Source organism: Scyliorhinus canicula, chromosome 2, assembly GCF_902713615.1.
Source record: "Scyliorhinus canicula chromosome 2, sScyCan1.1, whole genome shotgun sequence".
NCBI classification, from domain to species: domain Eukaryota; kingdom Metazoa; phylum Chordata; class Chondrichthyes; order Carcharhiniformes; family Scyliorhinidae; genus Scyliorhinus; species Scyliorhinus canicula.
In genome coordinates, this window is record NC_052147.1 from 35,698,340 (window position 1) to 35,719,954 (window position 21,615).

The following is a 21,615-nucleotide window of genomic DNA, read 5'->3' on the forward strand; positions in this document are numbered from 1 at the left end:
CAAAAGAGCTGAATGCCACAGGTGAGGAGAGAGTGACTGCCCTTGACATTAAGGCAATATTTCACCAAGTATGACATCAAGGAGTCCGAGCTAAACTGGAGTCAATGGGGATCACGAGGAACACTCTCCACTGGTTGGAGACATACCTGGGTGGTTGGGGGTCAATCATCTCAGCTCCAGGACATCACTGCAGGATATCCTCAGGGCAGTGTCCAAAGCCCAACCATTTTCAGCTGCTTCATCAATGACCTCCCATCATAAGGTCAGAAGTGGGGATGTTTGCGGATGACTACACAATGTCCAGCACCATTCGCGACTCCTCAGATAATGAAGCAAGATCTGGACAATATCCAGGCTTGGGCTGACAAGTGGCAGGTTACATTTGCGCCACACAAGTGCCAGGTAATGACCATCTCCCACAAGAGGGGATCTCACCACCGCCCCTTGACATTCAATGGCATTACCATCGCTGAATCCCCCACAATCAACATCCTGGGAGTTTCCATTGATCAGATACTGAACTGGACTAGCCATATTAATACTGTGGCTACCAGAACAGATCAAAGGGTAGGAATCCTACAGTGAGTAACTCACCTCCTGATCCCCACAAAGCCGTCTAGATTCTACAAGGCACAAGTCAGGAATGTAATGGAATACTCTCCAACTTGCCTGGATGAGTACAGCTCCAACATCATCCAGGACAAAGCAGCCCCGCTTGTTTGCTCCCCCTTCCACAAACATTCAAACCCTCCACCACCGACGAACAGTGGTAGCCGTGTGTACCATCTACAAGATGCACTGCAGTAACTCACCAAGGTTCCTTGGACCACACCTGCCAAACACACGACCACTACCATCTAGAAGGACAAGAGTAGCAGATACCTGGGAACCGCATCATTCACCACCCTGACTTGAAATATATCGCCATTCCTTCACTGTCGTTGGGGCAACATCCTGGAACTCCCTCCCTAACAGCACAGTGAGTGTACCTACACCTCAAGGACTGCAATGGTTCAAGGAGGCAAATCACCACCATCTGCTGAAGGGCACCTCAGGATGGGCAATAAATGCCAGCCAAGCCAGTGACGTCAATTTCCCATAAATTAATTTAAAAAACATAAGACCCCGATATAAATTTTAAGATACTAATGGCCACCACCTATCCATTGGTATCAGGTGCTAGACAGTATATATTTAGCCGTAGGACCATAAGATGCAGAAATAGGCCATTCAGCCCATCGAGTCTGCTCTGCCATTCAATAAAATCATGACTGGTCTGATGTAATCCTCACCTCCAATTCGTCTCATCCCCATGACCATCCCCTTACTGGCTAAAAATCTGTCTATCTCAGCCTTGAACATACTTAAATACCCAGCCTCTACGGTAAATAATTCCACAGATTCGCTACCCTCGGAAGAGGAGAATCTCAATAAGATCACCTCTCATTCTTCTAAACTCTGGCGTACAAGCCCAACCTACTTAATCGCTCCTCCCAAGAAAGATTTGCCATACCTGGGATCAATGTAGTGAGCCTTCTCTAGTCTGCCACCAATGCTAGTATAAACTCCTTCCCCGGTCCATTCCAGCCAACCCTGACCTCATTTATAATTACCCTTATTTAAGCATAGAACAGTTGTTTCTGACTCAAGTTTCCCACTCCCAAACTGAGTGTTAAATTCTACCATGTTATGGTCACTGGTTCCTAGGGGATCTTCTACTCAGATTGTTTATTAAACCTGCGTCATTACACATAATCAGATCCAAAATAGCCTGATCCATGCTTGGATCCACAACATATTATTCTAGGCAACTGTCCCGAATACACTGAATATTTTAATATGATATTTTACTATGGAACTTTGTCATTGCAAGGCATTTCAAAATCGTGTAAATTTGTTATTTCCTTTTCTTTTGAAAAAGTATTTTTGTGGAACAAAAAAGTACAGTCCTAATTTCCAAAGCAAATGAGAGTTAGGGCACGTCATTCTAGGGTCTACTTAGTTCTGAAGATTAAAAAAGGTAAACAAAATTCAAAAAGCCACAACTGTGGAGGAAGCCCTTTCCAGCATATATAGACGTTTAAAAAAAGTAAAGCATAATTTGGCTAACACAAAATGTGATCCTCTGAATGATACAAGAAAAAAACCTCTGGAAATAACAATGAATTTATAGCTTGATTTATTTTTTTCTTCTGGAATTTAGCTTTCACTAAAAAGATCATTCAACGTCAGACAAAAGTTAAGGATCATGTCAGGAAGAGATTTGTAATTCTAAAATAGAACCAGAATACAAAAGGTACAAATCAATGTATTTACCCTATTCTCTCTCTCTTCCTAATGTTGAAGAACTGATGTTGAGCTCTACTAGTGTCAGTAATCCTCTAGTAGCTCACTTAAATGCTCAAAATTTGATTTATGAACTTAGACACGGATTACTCACGGTCTGCTGAGCTCAAATATTAGGATTCAAGCTTGAATACATGAAGCAACATTTAACATACAAACCTGGTTGTTTAGGCACTACTGCAGTTCGCTTGCTTGCATGTGTGTACGGACAGTCTGGTCTAATACACTTGGAGTCATATTTGCAATTTGGATGTATAAACAGGCACTTGTCCCCAAATTTACACTTTGGAAATGTTCTGAGAAAAAAATTAAATAATTAGTGAACAATAGTTTCAATCAATGCAAGAACATCGCAATGGTCTTCCAAACAAATGGTATCATTTTGAAAATAAATGTATATTCCTCTACACAGGACTTAAAATAAAAACATTTTAAATAGGAATCTTTTAAGTGTTTGAAATTATAAATTAAAATTTCAATATCTGTCCGTGTGGAGTTTGCAATTGGGCCTCCCTTCATAAATCAAATTATACTAATCTGGTCAATGGGGTCAAATCTAATTTACAGAACTGGGACTACGGCTCTGAGGACCCAGGTTCGATCCCGGCCCTGGGTCACTGTCCGTGTGGAGTTTGCATTCTCCCCATGTCTGCGTGGGTTTCACCCCCACAACCCAAAGATGTGCAGGTGAGGTGGATTGGCCATACTAATTGGAAAAAAAATAATTGGGTACTCTAATTTTTTTAATTTTTATTTCAATATCTGTAAACAAGTATCATTACAGTATTTGCACTTTTATACAGGCCGTCATTTCATTTTGAACCTGGGAGCCTGACATTCAATAAGACTGCTAGTCGTGTTTCTACCACCAAATCTGATTCCCTTAACTTGACAGCACAATTGTAGACCGAGTTACTTTGTGAGTTTAAGAATATTCTGCTGGGAGGAGGGAGGCAGATTATAAACACAGAGTCAGCCCTTAAACATTTGGAATCTGAACTAAGTGAGCAGCAACATAAAAGCAATGCAAGGGTTTTCGTTCAATAACATGGCATAACAAACAAAACAATTTAGGACCAAATTGTACTCGACACATTATTCTAGTATAATCTGCTCCTGGCATCCAGCAACTGAGTTGACATCTTTACAGTGTGTGCCAAACAAGCTCCAATAAATCTGTAAATTATCTGAATACGGTGGAGAGTTGAGAGAAGGGATCAAACAAGCCCACCTAATATCATTTAAATCTGGCAAAGGGTTAGTGAGGAACGCTTGTCTGGATGGTGCATGACCTTTGGAGAGACTAATGTCAGCAAACAGCATATTTGCCCTCGATTTAGAGCCATAACAGACAATAGTTTATTGGATGATTTTACCCCATAAGGTCAGTTAATAGTGACGATTTTATAGCTTTAAAATAGGATACCTCCCCGTGGGTCTCACCCCCCACAACCCAAAGATGTACAGGGCAGGTGGAGTGACAGGTATGTGTGTCCATACAAATGGTCAGAGCAATATCATCACAGTAAATTACTGCCTTAAATTGTCAGTTAGACTTAAAAGCTAATCAAACCATCCTCTTCCAGTGTCATCCAGCTGGGTGGAATTGCTCACCTGGAACTGCTCACCTGGTTCCATTCTTACTTATTTAATCACAGCCAGAGAACCACTTGCAACAGCTTCCCTTCCTGCTCCTATACCATTTACCTCTGGTGCCCGCAATGCTATCGTGGCCCCATCCTATTGCTGATTTACATACTGTCCTTTGATGAAATCATCCAGAAGCATTAGTTTTCATATGTACACTGGTGACACACAGCTCTATCTCACATCACCTTTCAACTCCTCCAAATGTTATTAAATTATCAGACTACTTATCCAACAGTATTGGATGAGCAGAATGTGAGAAATATTGGGAAGACTGAAGCCATTATTTTCAATTACCACACTAAACTCTATTTTCTACCTATTGACTCCACCCCTCCCACTCTCAACAGTTTAAGATTAAGCCAGTCTGTTTGAAAACTTGGTATTGCATGAGTCCCAAGATGCGCTTCAGATCTATTAAGACCGCCTATTTCCACTTATGTATTATCACACCATTTCAGTTTTTAAAATAAAATATTTACTGAAAATTTTTCATTATAAGCAAAATAATGTAAAACAATTAACCCAAGTTACAATCTCAAAGAACACAACAATCAAAATCACAACTAAACTAAACCACAACAACTGATGGTGACTAGCTCTTTAAAAAAATAAATGAATGGCTGCCATCTTAGGTAGAACCCTTCTACTGACCCCCGATGGAATACTTGACATTCTCCAAACGCAAGAACGACATGAGGTCACCCAACCAACCCGAGGCACTGGGCAAAGTAGGAGATCACCATCCAAGCAGAACCCGTCTCCGAGCTATTAACGAGGCAAAGGCGAGGGCATTCACCTTCACCCCCATCTACAGCACCGACAAGTCTGAAACCCCAAAATGGCACCAGCGGACGTGGCTCCAGATCAACATTAAGTATCTCTAACACGGCCGGAGATTCAAAAGCTTACTAACTTGAGACAACAACAGAACATACAAGTGTGGTTAGACAGCCCCACTGAACGTTCACACCTGCCCTTCACCCCACAGGAGAATCCGCTCATCTCACCCTGGTCAGATGAGCCCTCTGCACCACCTTGAAATGCATTAGACCAAGCCAACCACATGAGGACGTGGAATTAACCCTGTGAAGGACCTCGCTTCATACCTCATCATCCGGAATGGGACCCAATTCACCTCACCTCATTCAACAGAGCCGACTCCACTGATAGGATTTAGCCATATATGCACAAAACAATCCCCCCACCACACCCAGCCAGAGACAAAATCCTCTTCAACACGGAAGAGGGTAGTGCCAAGGAACAGAAGGAAAAGCCTTGCGTGAAAAATCAGAAATCTGAACATATTGGAACCAGGGAGTTGAAATTTCTCCAACAGCTCCTTAAAGCTGGCAAACCTTCCCTCCGTGAACATGTTCCCAAACCCTTCCCCTCCCATGACCTAAATGTCAAATCCAAACCTGCTGGTAAAAAAGGTGATTATTAAAGATAGTTGCTGGCCCCGAAGTATAAAATGCTGTTTGAGCTACTTCCAGATTCTCAGGGTGAAAGCACTACCGGATTCAAAGAAAATCTTGCTGGAGAGAATGGCTAATGTACCACGGCTAGAACCCTTACAGGCACTCGCCTCCATTTACCCTGATATGGAACCCGGCTCACTGAACCACCCCAGTACCTTCTGAATATTGGCTGCCCAATAGTAAAATAATAAATTGGGTAAAGCCAAGCCTCCTGATTGCCTATCTCTCTGAAGGAACGCACTATAGATCCTTGGGGTCACCCACCCATTTTTTTTATTTTGACAAAGAAGGACTTGGGGAGAAAAGTGGGGAGATATTGAAAAATAAATAAAAATCTCGGGAGCACATTCAGCTTAATAGTCTGAACCCTACACATCAAGGATAGGGGAGGTTATCCCACTTCTGTAAATGAGAATTTTAAAATATAAATTTAGAGCCAATTTTTTTTTCTAATTAAGGGCCAATTTAGCATGGCCAATCCACCTAACCAGCACATCTTTGCGTTGTGGGGCTGAAACCTACCCAGACATGGGGAGAATGTGCAAACTCCACACAGACAGTGACCCAGGGCCGGGATTCGAATCCAGGTCCTCAGTGCCGCAGCCCCAGTGCTAACCACTGCACCACATGCCGTCCATCCAGGTACTTTTTAAAAAGGATGAGAGATAAACCACTTCTACTATTCCCAGGAGTGCATTCCATCACCACCCTCTGGGTAAAAATGTTTTTCCTCACTAAACCTCGTGCCCCTCACCTTGAACTTGTGTCCCCGTATTGACTGACCCTTCAAGTAAGGGGAACAGCTGCTCAATATCCACCCTGTCCATGCCCTTCATAATCTTGTACACCTCGATCAGGTCGCCCATCAGTCTTCTCTGCTACAACAAAAACAAGCCAAGCTTACCCAACCTCTCTTCATAAATCTTCCATCCCAGGCAACATCCTGGTGAATCGCCTCTGCACCCCCTCCAGTGCAATCACATCCTTCCTATGTGGTGGCCAGAATTGAACACAGTACTCCAGCTGTGGCCTCAACAAAGTTCTATACAACTCCAACATTACCTCCCTGCTTTTGTAATCTATGCCTTGATTGATATTGCCTTCAGAGATCCACGGACAAACAAGGCACGGTCCCTTTGTCCCTTGGAACATACCAGTGTCATGCGGTTCATCGAATACTCCCTTGCAAATTTCTCCTTCCAAATTTTATCACATCACACTTTTAGCAGTTCTATTGCCAGAGCAATCAGAAGCGGAGACGATGGACATCCCTGCCTTGTGCCCCTATTCAGCGGAAAGTAGTCAGTCAGAATTTAACGCACTAGCAATAGGGGCCCTATGCAATAAACAAATCCAGGTTATAAACTTTTGTCCAAATCCAAACCTCCCAAGAATCTCAGAGATATTCCCACTCCACCCTATCAAACGCCTTTGCACCATCTAGGGAAACAATCACCCCAGGTTCAGTCATTGAGGGGAAGGACAACATTTAGTACACAACATATATTGACTGACAATTGCCAACCCTTAACGAAGTCTGTCTGGTATTCCGAGATCAGGTCTGGCACGCAGTGCCAGCACTTTGGCAAGTAATATAGCGTCCGCATTTAAAACTGAAATAGGTTGGTACACCCCACACTCTGTAGGATCCTCATCTTTCTTAAGGATCCAGGAAATAGAAGCTTGCAGGAGTGCTGAGTGCAACGAATCCTGGGATAAGTTGCTGTTAAACATATCTAAAATTAGAGGTGGCAACTGCTCCACAAACGTGTTATAAAACTCAATGGGGAAGCCATCAGGGCCAGGAGCTTTACCATTCTGCATCAGCCCAACACATTTCAGAAGTTCCTCTGGGCCCAAAGGGGATTCAACTCTTTAGGCCTCTTCCCCTCCACAGCTGCGATGGATAATCCATCCAAAAATCAGTCCTGGCCGAACTCTCTGCCAGGGGTTCCGATCTATAAAGTTCCCAATAAAATTTAAAAACCCGCATTGACTTGGTGCACATGGGAAAAGAAAGAAAATCTTTCATCACCTGGGTACAAAAAGCACCATGGATCTGCACCCCCCCATATGTCCCATGAAAAACAACAAAGTTCTGGCCACCCGTGATGGAGTCAGAGATTTGTGCCTGGACCGATCCAGCCTGGGGTCCAGAACACAGTTTACGTCACCACCTGATGTGAATCCAAATCAGGAATGGAGGCCAACAGCTTTTTATTAAAATCCTTGGAGCTAAGGGAGAAGGTAGAACTGCCGAGGGGGCAGAGAGTTCAGGTATTTGCAGGTTAAAGACTTTGCGCGAAAGGTCTGGAGGGGGTTCCCTAGGTTGCTGGGATACACCCTGCTGGAGCAACTGATGCTCCCGGATGTGGAAGGGGAGGGAAGAATTTGGGATATATACAAGCGGCTGGGGGAGCAGGGAGGCGAGTGGGTGGTAAAGATCAAAGAGAAATGTGAAGCGGAGATGGGAGGGGAGTTCAATTGGGGAGCATGGAGTGAGGCACTCCATAGGGTAAACAGGACCTCCTCATGTGCAAGGTGGTGTGGGTGCATGCGACTCTGGGGAGAATGAGTGGGTTCTTTCAGGGGGTAGCAGATGAGTGAGAGGTGTGGGCGGGGGCCAGCGAATCACACGCACATGTTTTGGGGTTGCGAAAAATTGGATCTTTCTGGGTGGGAGTGTCCGCAGTCTTAGCCAGGATAGTGGAGGAGGGAGGTGGATCCTTTGGTGGCAATATTTGGGATCTCAGAGAAGCCGGAGCTCATGGAGAAGAGGAAGGCCGACGTCTTGGCCTTCGCCTCGCTGATTGCACATTTGTTTGCGAATTTGATTGCGTATTTTGCTGGAGTGGCGGTCGGCATCGCCAACAAGTGGCGGAGGTAGTGGCTTGGATGAGTGACCTGTACGACTTCTTGAGATTAAAGAAAAAGTATGAGTTAAGGGATTCTTCAGGGCGGTTTGTAAAAGGTGGGGGATGTTTGTGACAGTTTTTGAGGGGCTGTTCGCCGTGGGGGAGGGGGGGGTGAAGAGGAAAAATCTGTACAGACTGTATAGTTGATAGGGAAGCACGTTTCCCGGGCTGTTTGTTCACTGTAACCTGTTCTGATACATGTTTGTAATAAAATACATTTTTTTAAAAAAAATTAATAAACTGCTCATCGTCCCAGTTTGGAGCATAGACATTAACCAGAACCACCAAGGTGTCCACCAAAGATCCCCAGACAATAACATGACCATCATTGGGGCCGGCCAAGATCTTAGCGGCAGAAAACTGCATCCTTTTACTGTGAAAATTGCCGCGCTCCAGCCTCTACCATCAAAGCCAGAATTAAAAACTTGTCCCATCCACCCCTTCTGCAACCTTGTCTGGTCTCTGACCCGCAAGTGAGTCTCTTACAGAAACACCACATCAGCATTTAAACTCTTTGGTCATTCAAACCAGACATTCCAGGTGACCAAATAAATTGTGCCCCACCCTCCCCGATCCGGAGTCAGCCATTTCCACCAAGAGGGATTATCCAACAGCAACATAGAAAGGATTTTTATCAATGCCCCCCAAGTGGCCAGTGTGTAAGTCCTGCAACAGGGCTTCCTGACCCTGTGGAGAATGACCACTCGAGCACCCCACAATATCATGCCATCCACAAAAGTAAGCTCGGAGAACTTTTGAGTGATGGGCCGGAGAGTCACTGGAAGGGCTTCATTTTTATCACTGTCGAGTAGCATAAGGTGATGCTTCACCAACGCCGGGTCCCACTGGGTCCACGCACGTACCGGACCAGCCATCACCAGTAAGGCGTCCATAAAATTCAACATCACATTCACCTCATCCGCAACAGGTGGGAATGGGACACTCGCAGAGAAAGGCAGAAGGCCGAGGCCGTCCGCATGGGCAATCTTAGTGCCGGGCAGTGCTGCAAAATGTACTGTGTTGCAAGCAGGAGCGCCCACACTGGATCCTGACCGACACAAGCGGTGGGATGCTCTTGTCCTCCCAAAAGAGGCTGAGCAATGGCTAGTGGCCTGTCACGATAACAAAATGCCATTCATATACGTACTGATGCAATTTCTTAATACTGAACTACACACCAAGACCTTCCTTCTCAATCTGTACATAACAGCGCTCAACGTGCGCCAGTGTCCTTGAGACGAACACGATGGGGCTTTCCATGCAATCATTGCACTCTTGGGTCAGCAGCGCTCGATGCTGAGTAGAAGCATGACAAGTTCAAAGTAGAGACCTGAAGGGCCATAATGCGTCAGGAGTTGCTTTGAAGTTAGACGCCTCTTCACGGCCCTGAGAAACACCCCAGCACCACTCCTGGCCCTTTGGCAATAACAGATGCAGGGGTACCAATAGAGGGGCCAGGTTGGCGATAAGCCTGCCATAATAATTAACTAGGCCTAAAAATGACCGGAGCTCAGTGTCATTCTACGGTGCAGGGGCCTTCTTAATAGCACAAACTTTATCTTTGACTGGGTGTAGCCCATCACTGTCCACCTGGTAATTTAGCATGGAAAACACATACTGCACTTCAGTCTGGTGCCCATGCAGGCAAAACGGCGTAGAAATTCCTGGAGGATCACCATGAACTCCTCCGTGGAACCAGTGACAAGAACAGCGTCCAAATAGATGGTCACTTTCAACAGCCATGCAAGATGTCGTCCATCACTTGCCAAAATATCGGGTAGGCAGATGAAACCCCAAATGGAAGAGGACGTATTCAAACAAATCCCGATGTGTGTTAGTAGTGGCAAATATCCTAGACTCTAGACTGAGCTCCACCTGCAGGTACAGGTGGCACTTATCCAGCTTTGTAAAAGAACTGTCCCTGGCCAATACATCCTCGACCGGGGGGAGGGGGGGGGGGGCAGTGGGTAGCGGTCTAGCCATGAAGCCCCGTTGATGGCGTGCTGAAAGTCCCCACACAGCTGAACAGTTTTATCAGGCTTCATCACTAGCACCACAGGCAAGGCCCAGTCCTCAAGCTGTGCTGGTCGTAAGACCCTCCGGTCTTGTCTGCACCGCAATTCAGCATCCACTTTGGAAGGAGCGCCTGGGGGCAGGCCTCACCCTGAAATACCAGGACTGAGCAGCAGGATCCACACTCTGGCACCCTTTATCCTGCTCAACCCTGCCTGGAATACCTCTGGATATTTACTTAACACATTGTAAAGATTTCCAGAGCCCATACAGAAGGTCTTGCCAATCGAATCAAAGAATTCTCAAGAGTCTCTTCATAGTATGTTGGTAACCGGACCATGTATTACCACCAAGGGAAGGTGGTACACCCCAGAGGACCGACTGCTGTCCATATGTCACCGTCTTCACGGTGGTCCCCAAAGTTTTTAATGGTTCCCCATATAGGTGGCCAACCTTGCCTTGGTATCTCACAAGATCAGCAGCATGATCCCCGTACAAAGTTGTTGTAACGCACTGAGGTCTACAATGGAGACAGCAGCCCCAATGTCCATCTCCATCGGCACTGGGTGTCCATTAACCAGCAACGTAATCCGATCAGCACAACCCTCAAAGCCAAGACGCAGTTCAATTTTATCAGTCACCGTCTTCTGGGGTGTCCACGTGCAAGGCCCTGGTCTGGGGTCACCTCGGCAGTTATCGCGGACGGCGTGCCCTGCGCCATGACAGCGTCCCTAACCCTCACGAGACCCTTGGCCACAATGGCGGCATGTGGGACAGCTCTCAACATTATCCTTGGACGAATTATCCCACCAGGCTGCGGCAGTGCCCCACAATCAAACTCTGCCAGGAACCTGCCTTAGGGGCTGCTCTGTCGGAGGAATTCTGGCCTCGCGCACACTGTCCAATGACTGATATGGATGGAGTCCAAAAGGTAAGGCAGCCCAAACTATGCATACTATAACTCAATGGGCCCCTTCTCCTTGTGTTCGCAGAAGAGAGGGAAAGCTCAATGACCCGCTTTAAATGCAATGTAGTTTCCACTAACAGCTTCCTGTGTGTGGCCATATTATTGATACCACACATGAGCCAATCCCTCAACACCTCAGAAAGAGTTTGAATTTGCAGTGCTCAGCCAAGTGCCGCAGACAAGTTTAAATGTCCATAACTGCACCCAAATCCGCACACGGAAAACAGCAAGGCGAACATAAACAACTAAAACCTACTCATCCTAAACCTAACCCCAAACAGAACAAGAACACCAAGTTAATTATCTAAAACATAACTACTTAAATGAGCTGCAGTCTACTCCAAGGTGCTGCTCCAGTTAGCTAACTCTCGGCTAACAGAGCAGCCCCCACCCAGAGTGAAGAAAAAACGCTTACACAAGAACAAAACACAAAGTATAAAAACCCCTTAAAACATAGTACGCCAACAGGGAGCCATGTATTTTCACAACAGTTAGAACAAAAAAAAACACATAAAAACCAAACCCCAGATCCAAGCCCAACTTGTAAAACATTCAACCCCAACAAGAACAGTAAAAATGCAAACATGAACAAGGAACCCCAACAATTCCAAATATCAACATGCCAATCTCAATATCCGAAAACCTCAACCACCCCGTGCCCAATCCATGCTTCTTTATAAAGGAATCTGCCTACCAGCGCATCAAAAACATATTTTCCCTCAAATATCACTCTTCGTCTCGCTGGGTACACCATCCCAAACCAAATTCGACTTTTGTGCAGGATGGCCTTAACCTTGTTGAACACTGCCCACTTCTACGCAACCTCCATTCTCACATCCTGGTAAAACCGGATAGCATGGCCTTCCCATTTGTAGTCACGATGCTCCCTCGCTCATCCCAAGACCCGCTCTGTGAAACATCATGATTCCTGCTCGCAGTGGTTCGCTGGGGCGGGGCTTCAGCCAGAGTGAACAGTGGGTTCGGTCCGGCTTGGGAGGGGAAGTGAGTCCACCCTCCCGCACCATCTTCCCAAACATCTCCACAAAATACTCTGTGGTAGTTGGGCCTTCCATCCACTCTGGCAGCCTCACTATTCGGATGTTTTGCCTCCTGAAGCGACTCTTCAAATCATCCATCTTGCCCTTCAGCACCTTTTTCGCATCAACTGTCAGAGACATCTCCACTTCCTGAGAGGCTATCTGGTCGCTACGCCTGGAAAGGGTCACCTCCCTACAACTTTACCATTTTATTGGTCCTATCCAACGCCAAAGGAATGGGAACCAAGGCTTCTTCCATTGATTTACTAAGGCCCTCAGTTACAACCCGCCAGTGTTTGCCAAATTCTATAGCCAAGGTGTAAACAGGTGGGTTTTTAAATGAAAATATCGCTGGAGCTAAGTGAGAAGAGCTAAAAGTGCGGTACTCTATTGGGAGCCAGCTTGCGCACATCCTCCCACTACACAACACCACCAGAATCCCACACCCTGTTAGTTCATATGCTACTGCCAACTCGCATCAAGTCCTGTTTCCCCTATTATCTCGGTGTTTACTGACTTACATTTGTTCCTGGTTACGCAATGCCGTGATTTTAAAATTCTCAATCTTGTTTTCAAATCCCTCCTTGGTCCCTCCCAGTCTCTGTAATCTACAGTCCCGACTTTCAGATATCTGCATTGCTCTTATTTGAGCATCCCTGATTTTAAATTACTTCACAATTGGTGGCCACCTTCCCAGTTGTCTAGGCCCCAAGCTCTGGAACAACCTCCAGACACCTGCATGCCTCCTACCTCACTTTCCTCCTTTACAACTCTTGGACCAAAGTTTTTGTCATCCTACCTTATGGCCTTAAGTGGCTTGTATCATAAATTGTTTTATAATGCTCACATGAAGCACCTTTGTTACATTAAAGATGCTATATAAATTTAGTTTGAAATTGTTGCAGTATATGAAAATACATTAATCACTTAGCAACTATGTCCAAATAAACTAATACTATATTTAAACAAAATTTTCCCACTTGAGACATCCATTTATTTTTCAATTCATGTCCTTAATGTACATCCACATACCAAGAGTTTTGCAGTGGCAAATCAGAGTCAGCATCAAAACTGTCCACAAGGAAGTTCTTGTCAAGTTCATGTTTTATTTTGAGATTAGCCCTCAAATCACAACTGTGAACAGCTTCACGTTTAAAGGTCATTAACTCAAGTCAAATTTACTGTAATTTATCTGGAGTCATTGTTAAATTTGTTTAAAATTTGTTACGTTAACCAAATTAAAACAACAACAAAATCAAAGGCAGGTAAAGTAATATTAGATCCCTTGATTTTTTTTTTCTTACATTTTTAGTTTTTTTCTTACATTTATAGTCCTCTTCAAAGAGTATGAGTTAATAAAAATAAGCATATTCCATCACAGAAACATAACTAATTTCTAGCTTACATTTAATTAGTACTCAAAACTGAAGACTGAAAGAAGCATCCAATGATAGTTAAATAGAGAATCTGGATTCGTCATAAAATATTAAAAACAAGTATTGTGGGCTTTTTCTTAAAGAGGTACTCACTTGCATGAAGCTACAGGATGATGATACATACATTCATCACCATTTTTACATGCAGGCCAGTACTTGCATCGCTCTAGAACCTTTTGCCGCTTCACTTGAAAGTTGTTGCCATCAAAATCTTCTAAGGTAGCAAATGAAGAGAACATGCTTTGATATATTTAGCTCCCATTGAATGAATACATTCCAACACTAGATTTTTATTTAAGCATTAATGAATTCTGTCAATCTATAGCTGATGACTTGTTAACTAAAGACAAGGTTTTCCAAAAGGATTTTCCAAGTAAGTCTTCATAGTTAGATTATTTTTAATGATTCAGACTGAAATCAGTTTTAAAAGTTAACATAACAAGTCTTTACTGTTTTCCTTCTTATTTGTTTTCCCCCTGGCCCAATTATCACTTTTTAAAATCCAACAGATTGATCAAAACTGATTGTCATCACCAAATTTGGACTCAGGTCTTGCGCTCCCCTGCCAGTCACCCACACAACCTGGAAAGCAAAACTGAAACCCAGTCTCTTTTTTTAAAAATAATTTTTATTGGAATTTTTTACAGAAAATATAAAACATAACGACAAACAATGAAATGCAACAAAATAACCCATAATAACTTTAACACCCCCCCAGACCGTATCGATGCATGTATCACATCCCCCCACCCCTCCAACCCCAATGAACAAAAGAACTTAAAAATAAATTAAAATTAAATAAACAAAGTCATCGTTCCCCCCCTTTTCCCTCCCCCTTCCCCCCTTTTCCCTCCCCTTGCCCTTTTCCCTCCCCTTGCCCTTTTCCCTCCCCTTCCCCTTTCCCTTTTCCCTCCCCCTTTCCCCTTTTCCCTCCCCCTTTTCCCTCCCCCTTTCCCCTCCCCCTTTTCCCTTTCCCTTTCCCCTCCCCCCCCCCCCCCCCCCCCCCCCCCGGGTTGCTGCTGCTACTGTCCCCGTACCCTATCGTTGAGCCAGAAAGTCGAGGAAAGGTTGCCACCGCCTAAAGAACCCTTGTACCGACCCTCTCTGGGCGAATTTGACCTTCTCTAGCTTAATGAAACCCGCCATGTCATTGATCCAGGTCTCCACGCTTGGGGGCCTCGCATCCTTCCATTGTAGCAAGATCCTTCGCCGGGCTACTAGGGACGCAAATGCCAGCACACCGGCCTCTTTCACCTCCTGCACTCCCGGCTCCACCCCAACCCCAAAAATCGCGAGTCCCCATCCTGGCTTGACCCTGGATCCCACCACCCTCGACACCGTCCTCGCCACCCCCTTCCAGAACTCCTCCAGTGCCGGGCATGCCCAGAACATATGGGCATGGTTCACTGGACTCCCCGAGCACCTGACACACCTGTCTTCACCCCCAAAGAACCTACTCATCCTCGTCCCAGTCATGTGGGCCCGGTGCAGCACCTTGAATTGGATGAGGCTAAGCCGTGCACACGAGGAGGAAGAATTAACCCTCTCCAGGGCATCAGCCCAGGTCCCGTCTTCGATCTGTTCCCCCAGTTCCCCCTCCCACTTAGCTTTCAGCTCCTCTACTGACGCCTCCTCCGCCTCCTGCATAACCTTGTAGATATCAGATATCTTCCCCTCTCCGACCCAGACCCCCGAAAGCACCCTGTCACTCACCCCCCTCGCGGGAAGCGAAGGGAATCCCTCCACCTGCCGTCTAGCAAATGCCTTTACCTGCAGATACCTGAACATGTTTCCGGGGGAGCCCAAATTTCTCCTCCAACTCCCCCAGGCTCGCAAACCTCCCATCAATAAACAGGTCCCTCAGCTGTCTGATGCCCACTCTGTGCCAACCCTGAAATCCCGCATCAATGTTCCCCGGGACGAACCTATGGTTCCCCCTTAACGGAGCCTCCATCAAGCCCCCCACTTCTCCCCGATGTCGCCTCCACTGCCCCCAAATCTGCAGGGTAGCCGCCACCACCAGACTCGTGGTGTACCTCGTAGGAGGGAGCGGCCACGGCGCCGTTACCAGGGCCCCCAGGCTTGTATCTCCACAGGACACCCTCTCCATCCGTTTCCATGCTGCCCCCTCCCCCTCCATCACCCACTTGCGCACCATCGACACATTGGCCGCCCAGTAGTACCCCGAGAGATTGGGTAACGCCAGCCCCCCCCCCCCCCCCCCCCCCCCCATCTCTACCCCGCTCCAAGAAGACTCTCTTCACCCTCGGGGTCCCATGCGCCCAAACAAAGCTCATGATGCTGCTAGTCACCCTTCTAAAAAAGGCCCTAGGGATAAAGATGGGCAAACACTGAAAAAGGAACAAGAACCTCGGGAGAACCGTCATTTTGACGGACTGCACTCTACCCGCCAACGATAGCGGCACCATGTCCCACCTTTTAAATTCCTCCTCCATCTGCTCCACCAGCCTGGTAAAATTAAGCTTATGGAGAGTCCCCCAACTCCTGGCCACCTGCACCCCCAGGTATCTGAAACTCTTCACTGCCCTCTTAAATGGGAGTCTCCCAATTCCCTCCTCCTGATCACCCGGGGGTACTACAAATACCTCGCTCTTGCCTAAATTTAACTTATAGCCAAAGAAGCCCCCAAATTCCGCTAACAGCTCCATCACCCCTGGCATTCCCCCTTCTGGATCTGCCACATACAACAGCAGGTCGTCCGCATACAGCGATACACGATGTTCCTCCCCACCCGTACCAGACCCCTCCATCTCCCTGACTCCCTCAACGCCATAGCCAAAGGTTCAATCGCCAGTGCAAAGAGCAAGGGGGAACAGGGGGCACCCCTGCCTGGTCCCACGGTAGAGCCTAAAGTACTCCGATCTCCTTCCATTGGTAACTACACTTGCCATCGGAGCCGCGTAGAGCAGCCTCACCCATTTGATGAATCCCTCCCAGAATCCGAACCGCTCCAGCACCTCCCACACTCAACTCTATCAAACGCTTTCTCCGCATCCAGCGCCACCACTATCTCCGCCTCCCCCTCCACTGCCGGCATCATAATAACATTTAGCAGTCTCCGCACATTCATGTTGAGCTGCCGTCCCTTGACAAATCCTGTCTGATCCTCGTGTATCACCCCTGGCACACAGTCCTCTATCCTGGTGGCCAGGATCTTCGCCAGCAACTTAGCGTCAACATTGAGGAGCGAGATAGGCCTGTATGATCCACACTGCAAGGGGTCCTTATCCCGCTTCAGGATCAGAGAGATCAGTTCCCGCGACATCGTCGGGGGCTAAGCCCCCCCCTCCCATGCCTCATTGAAGGCTCGCACCAACAGGGGGCCCACCAGATCCGCATACTTTTTATAAAATTCCACCAGGAACCCGTCCGGCCCCGGCGCCTTACCTGACTGCATTTGTCCAATCCCCCTGACTAGCTCCTCCAACTCTATCGGCGCCCCCAGCCCCTCTACCAGCTCCTCTTGAACCCTTGGGAAACATAGCCTGTTCATGAAGCTCTCCATCCCCCCTCTCCCCATCGGAGGTTCCGACCGGTACAGTTCCTCGTAGAAGTCCCTAAAGACCCCATTTACTTCTGTCCCCTTCTGCACTACATTCCCACCCCTATCCGTCACTCCACCAATTTCCCTAGCCGCATCTCGCCTGCGGAGCTGATGCGCCAACATCTTGCTCGCCTTCTCCCCATACTCATATACCGCGCCCTGCGACCTCCTCCACTGTGTCTCCGCCTTTCTGGTGGTCAACAAGTCAAATTTGGCCTGCAAACTACGCCGTTCCCCCAGCAACCCCTCCTCCGGTGCCTCCGCGTATCTCCTGTCCACGTCCAGGAGCTCCCCCACCAGTCTCTCCCTCTCCTTCCTCTCCCTCCTTTCCCTGGAGATCAGCTCTCCCCGGATCACTGCTTTCAGAGCCTCCCAGACCATCCCCACCCGGACCTCCCCCGTGTCGTTGGTATCAAGATACCCCTCAATACTTCCCCGGACCCTCCTACACACCTCCTCATCAGCCAGCATCCCCACATTCAGGCGCCAGAGCGGGCGCTGGTCCCGCACCTCCCCCATCTCCAGATCAACCCAGTGCGGAGCATGGTCTGAAATCGCTATGGCCGAATACTCGGCATCCTGCATCTTCGGTATCAATCCCCTGCTCAGGACGAAAAAATCTATTCGGGAATAGACCCTATGGACATGGGAGAAAAAGGAATACTCCCGCGCTCTCGGCCTCCCAAACCTCCAGGGATCCACCCCTCCCATCTGGTCCATAAACCCCCTCAGCATTTTGGCTGCCGCTGGTCTCCTACCCGTCCTTGAACTGGACCGGTCCAGTGGGGGATCCAGCACTGTGTTAAAGTCTCCCCCCATGATCAGGCCCCCTGCCTCCAGGTCCGGAATGCGGCCCAACAAGCGCCTCATGAAGCCGGCATCATCCCAATTCGGGGCATATATATTAACCAGCACCACCTTCTCTCCCTGCAGCCTACCCTTCACCATAATATATCTGCCCTCCTTGTCCGACACCACCTCAGCCGCCTCGAACGCCACCCTCTTCCCCACCAGAATCGCCACCCCCCCGGTTCTTCGCGTCCAATCCTGAGTGAAAAACCTGCCCCACCCACCCCTTCCTCAGACGAACCTGGTCCGCCACCTTCAAATGGGTCTCCTGGAGCATAGCCACGTCCGCCTTCAGCCCCTTCAGATGAGAAAATACCCTAGTTCTCTTAACCGGCCCATTCAGCCCCCTCACGTTCCAGGTAATCAGCCGGATCAGAGGGCAACCCGCCCCTCTCCCCCGCCGGCTAGCCATAGCTTATCGACTGCTCGCCCCAGGCCAGCTCGCCCCGCCTGACCCGTTCCCCATGGCGATAACGCCTCTCCTCTACCCCCCCGGCCCACACCAGCTCTTTCCTGGCCATTCTAGCAGCAACCCGATATCCCCCCCACCCCCCCAAGGCTAGGACCCCTCCTAGCCGCGACGCACCCTCCATGGTACTTCCGTGAGTCAGCTGACTTCTGCTGACCCGGCAGCTCCCGCCAAAACCCATCCCCTCCCGGCATGGGGTCATCCCCCTCTTGCCACACCTCCTTGGCACCGCTTCAGCGCGGGAAAGAAAACCAGTAGAGGCCACGCCCCCACCTCCAGCTCCGCCCCCCCTGCCCCACAGCGCGGGAAACCAGAGGAAAGCCCGCGCTTTCACACTGCCACACCCCACCCTTCTGACGCAGCTCCCCAAAATCCAGTTTTACCCCAACCCCCAGCCACGTACAGAAGAGAACATATAAAGCACATACCCCCAACGTTCCCCACATACCCCACACCCAATCCCACCCGGAAACAGAGCAAAAAGAAAACCAGCATAAAAAAAACACGTGTCAAAATTGAAGAACAGCAACAGCGAAAACAGCAACGGCCATAGTATGTCCCCAGACCCTAGTTCGAGTCCAGCTTCTCCGCCTGTACAAAGGCCCATGCCTCCTCCGGGGACTCGAAGTAGTGGTGCTGGTCCTTATATGTCACCCACAGACGCGCAGGCTGCAGCATTCCAAATCTGACCTGCTTGGCATGAAGCATCGCCTTCGTCCAGTTGAACCCGGCCCGCCGCTTTGCCACCTCCGCACTCCAGTCCTGGTAGATTCGCACTACCGAATTCTCCCACTTGCTGCTCCTCTCTTTCTTGGCCCAGCGCAGCACACACTCCCGGTCACTAAATCGATGGAACCGCACCAGCACCGCCCGCGGGGGTTCATTTGCCTTAGGCCTCCTGGCCAGCACTCTGTGAGCTCCCTCAAGCTCCAGGGGCAAATGGAAGGACCCCGCTCCCATCAACGAGCTCAACATCGTGGTCACGTACAACGGGACATCCGACCCCTCCGCCAGGCCCAGGATCCTCAAATTCTTTCGCCTCGTGCGAACGTCCAGCTCCTCCAAGCAGTCTTGCCACTTTTTGTGAAGTGCCTCGTGCAACTCCACTTTCCCCACGAGGACCACGGCCTCCTCCTCCCGCTCAGCGGCCTGCTGCTGCAACTCCCGAATAGACACTTCCTGGGCCGCCTGTGTCCCAAGCAGCTTGTTGGTAGTCGCATTCAGGGAGTCCAGCAACCCAGCCTTCAGCTCCGCAAAACAGCGCAGAAGAGAGGCTTGCTGCTCCTGCGCCCACTTCCACCAGTCCTCGGGTGTTCCGCCGGCCGCCATTTTGTCCTTCTTCCCCCGCTTTTCTTGGGGAGCTGCTGCAGCTTTTTCCTTTCCCCACTCCGGGTGAGCACCATAAATTATGGGGAATGCTCCTCTAGACACCCTCCCCCACCGGGATTCGTCGAGACAGCGCCATTTGGGGCCCTCAAATCGGCCCAAAAGTCCTTAAGTAGCGGGAGCTGCGGTGCGGCTTAGCTCCGCATAGCCGCAACCGGAAGTTTCCAAAGCCAATTTTCTGACCGCTCCATTCCTAGTCCAGGCCATCCACTGGTGGAAAATCTGAGAAGGAGTGTTCCCACACGGGGAAAAATCCAAACAGCACCACTACGAGCCCTTAAAAGAGCCCCAAATACGAGCCGAAAATAGCGGGAGCCACTGAACGTGCGGCTTAGCTCCGCATCACCGCTACCGGAAGTCCGTCCCCGCTTCTTCAATGGCTTTGGTGAGATCTTTTCACAGTTCTTCCCTCTGCTGCTAGAATTCAGCTTTCATAAAGGCCCTCAAGTCAGCTTGAGGCCTCTAAGCTGGCCCTTCCCCCGCCTGCATGCTTGCAGAGGCTTTTGTCTGCTGCTGCTTCAGCCCAATCTTGCACTGTTTCTGAGGGTCTGATAACCAAGAAACATACTATTCCTGGGGGAAAGTACTCCTCGAACATTCACCTACGCCTTTTCATCGAAATTCCAACCCTTGCCGCCCAAAAAAGAGCTCTTTTCTGTAACCTTGGGCAGGAGCTGCCTCTGTGTGATCACTCACTCCATGGTGCACACCGGAAGTCGAAACCCAGTCTCTTATATCAAGACTATCCATTCAGTTGATTCCCCATGCCCAGTAATCAAAACGCTAACCACAAATTCTAGCTGCCCTGGTCCTTCCTTTCTAGTACCATGACAATCACCCCACATGCTTTTGCCAACTCCACTTTGTACACAAGGTTCACTGCCTGATCCCTGGTCATGATTTTCTTTTACCATCCAAATTCTTTTCCTGATCCCGACCCAGGCAATTTAATAAATCTACACTTAACCTCTCTGTCCTTGCAAACCATGACCCCCTGTTTGAACCAATCATCAGGTTTGGGCCTCACGGTAGCATGGTGGTTAGCATCAATGCTTCACAGCTCCAGGGTCCCAGGTTCGATTCCCGGCTGGGTCACTGTCTGTGTGGAGTCTGCACGTCCTCCCCGTGTGTGCGTGGGTTTCCTCCGGGTGCTCCGGTTTCCTCCCACAGTCCAAAGATGTGCGGGTTAGGTGGATTGGCCATGCTAAATTGCCCGTAGTGTAAGGTTAATGGGGGGATTGTTGGGTTACGGGTATACGGGTTACGTGGGTTTAAGTAGGGTGATCATTGCTCGGCACAACATCGAGGGCCGAAGGGCCTGTTCTGTGCTGTACTGTTCTATGTTCTATGTTTCTGTCCTGCCACAGGGCTGCATTAGCCCTGACCATAAATGTTAGTTCTTTACTGTAATGAATGATTCCTCCTCTCTGCAACACTCAAAAAGATCAACCATACCATTTTCCTACAATGCTTCTCTTCCATTGTCCAGACGGCTACTGTTCGA

General features: G+C 48.4%; 1 protein-coding gene across 2 annotated transcripts in view; it reads right to left on the bottom strand.

The window, feature by feature from the left end:
- zc3h14 (zinc finger CCCH-type containing 14) overlaps nt 1-21,615 on the bottom strand; it is a 60,304-nt gene that overhangs the window by 3,553 nt on the left and 35,136 nt on the right. The window contains exons 12-13 of one of the 2 annotated variants that reach the window (XM_038776048.1): nt 13,936-14,053; nt 2,506-2,642 (exon numbers count right to left, since the gene is read on the bottom strand). In XM_038776048.1, coding sequence (XP_038631976.1) covers nt 2,506-2,642; nt 13,936-14,053 — 255 coding nt within the window. Of the gene's footprint in view, nt 1-2,505; nt 2,643-13,935; nt 14,057-21,615 lie in introns of both variants that reach the window. The other variant, XM_038776044.1, reaches the window with a different exon arrangement.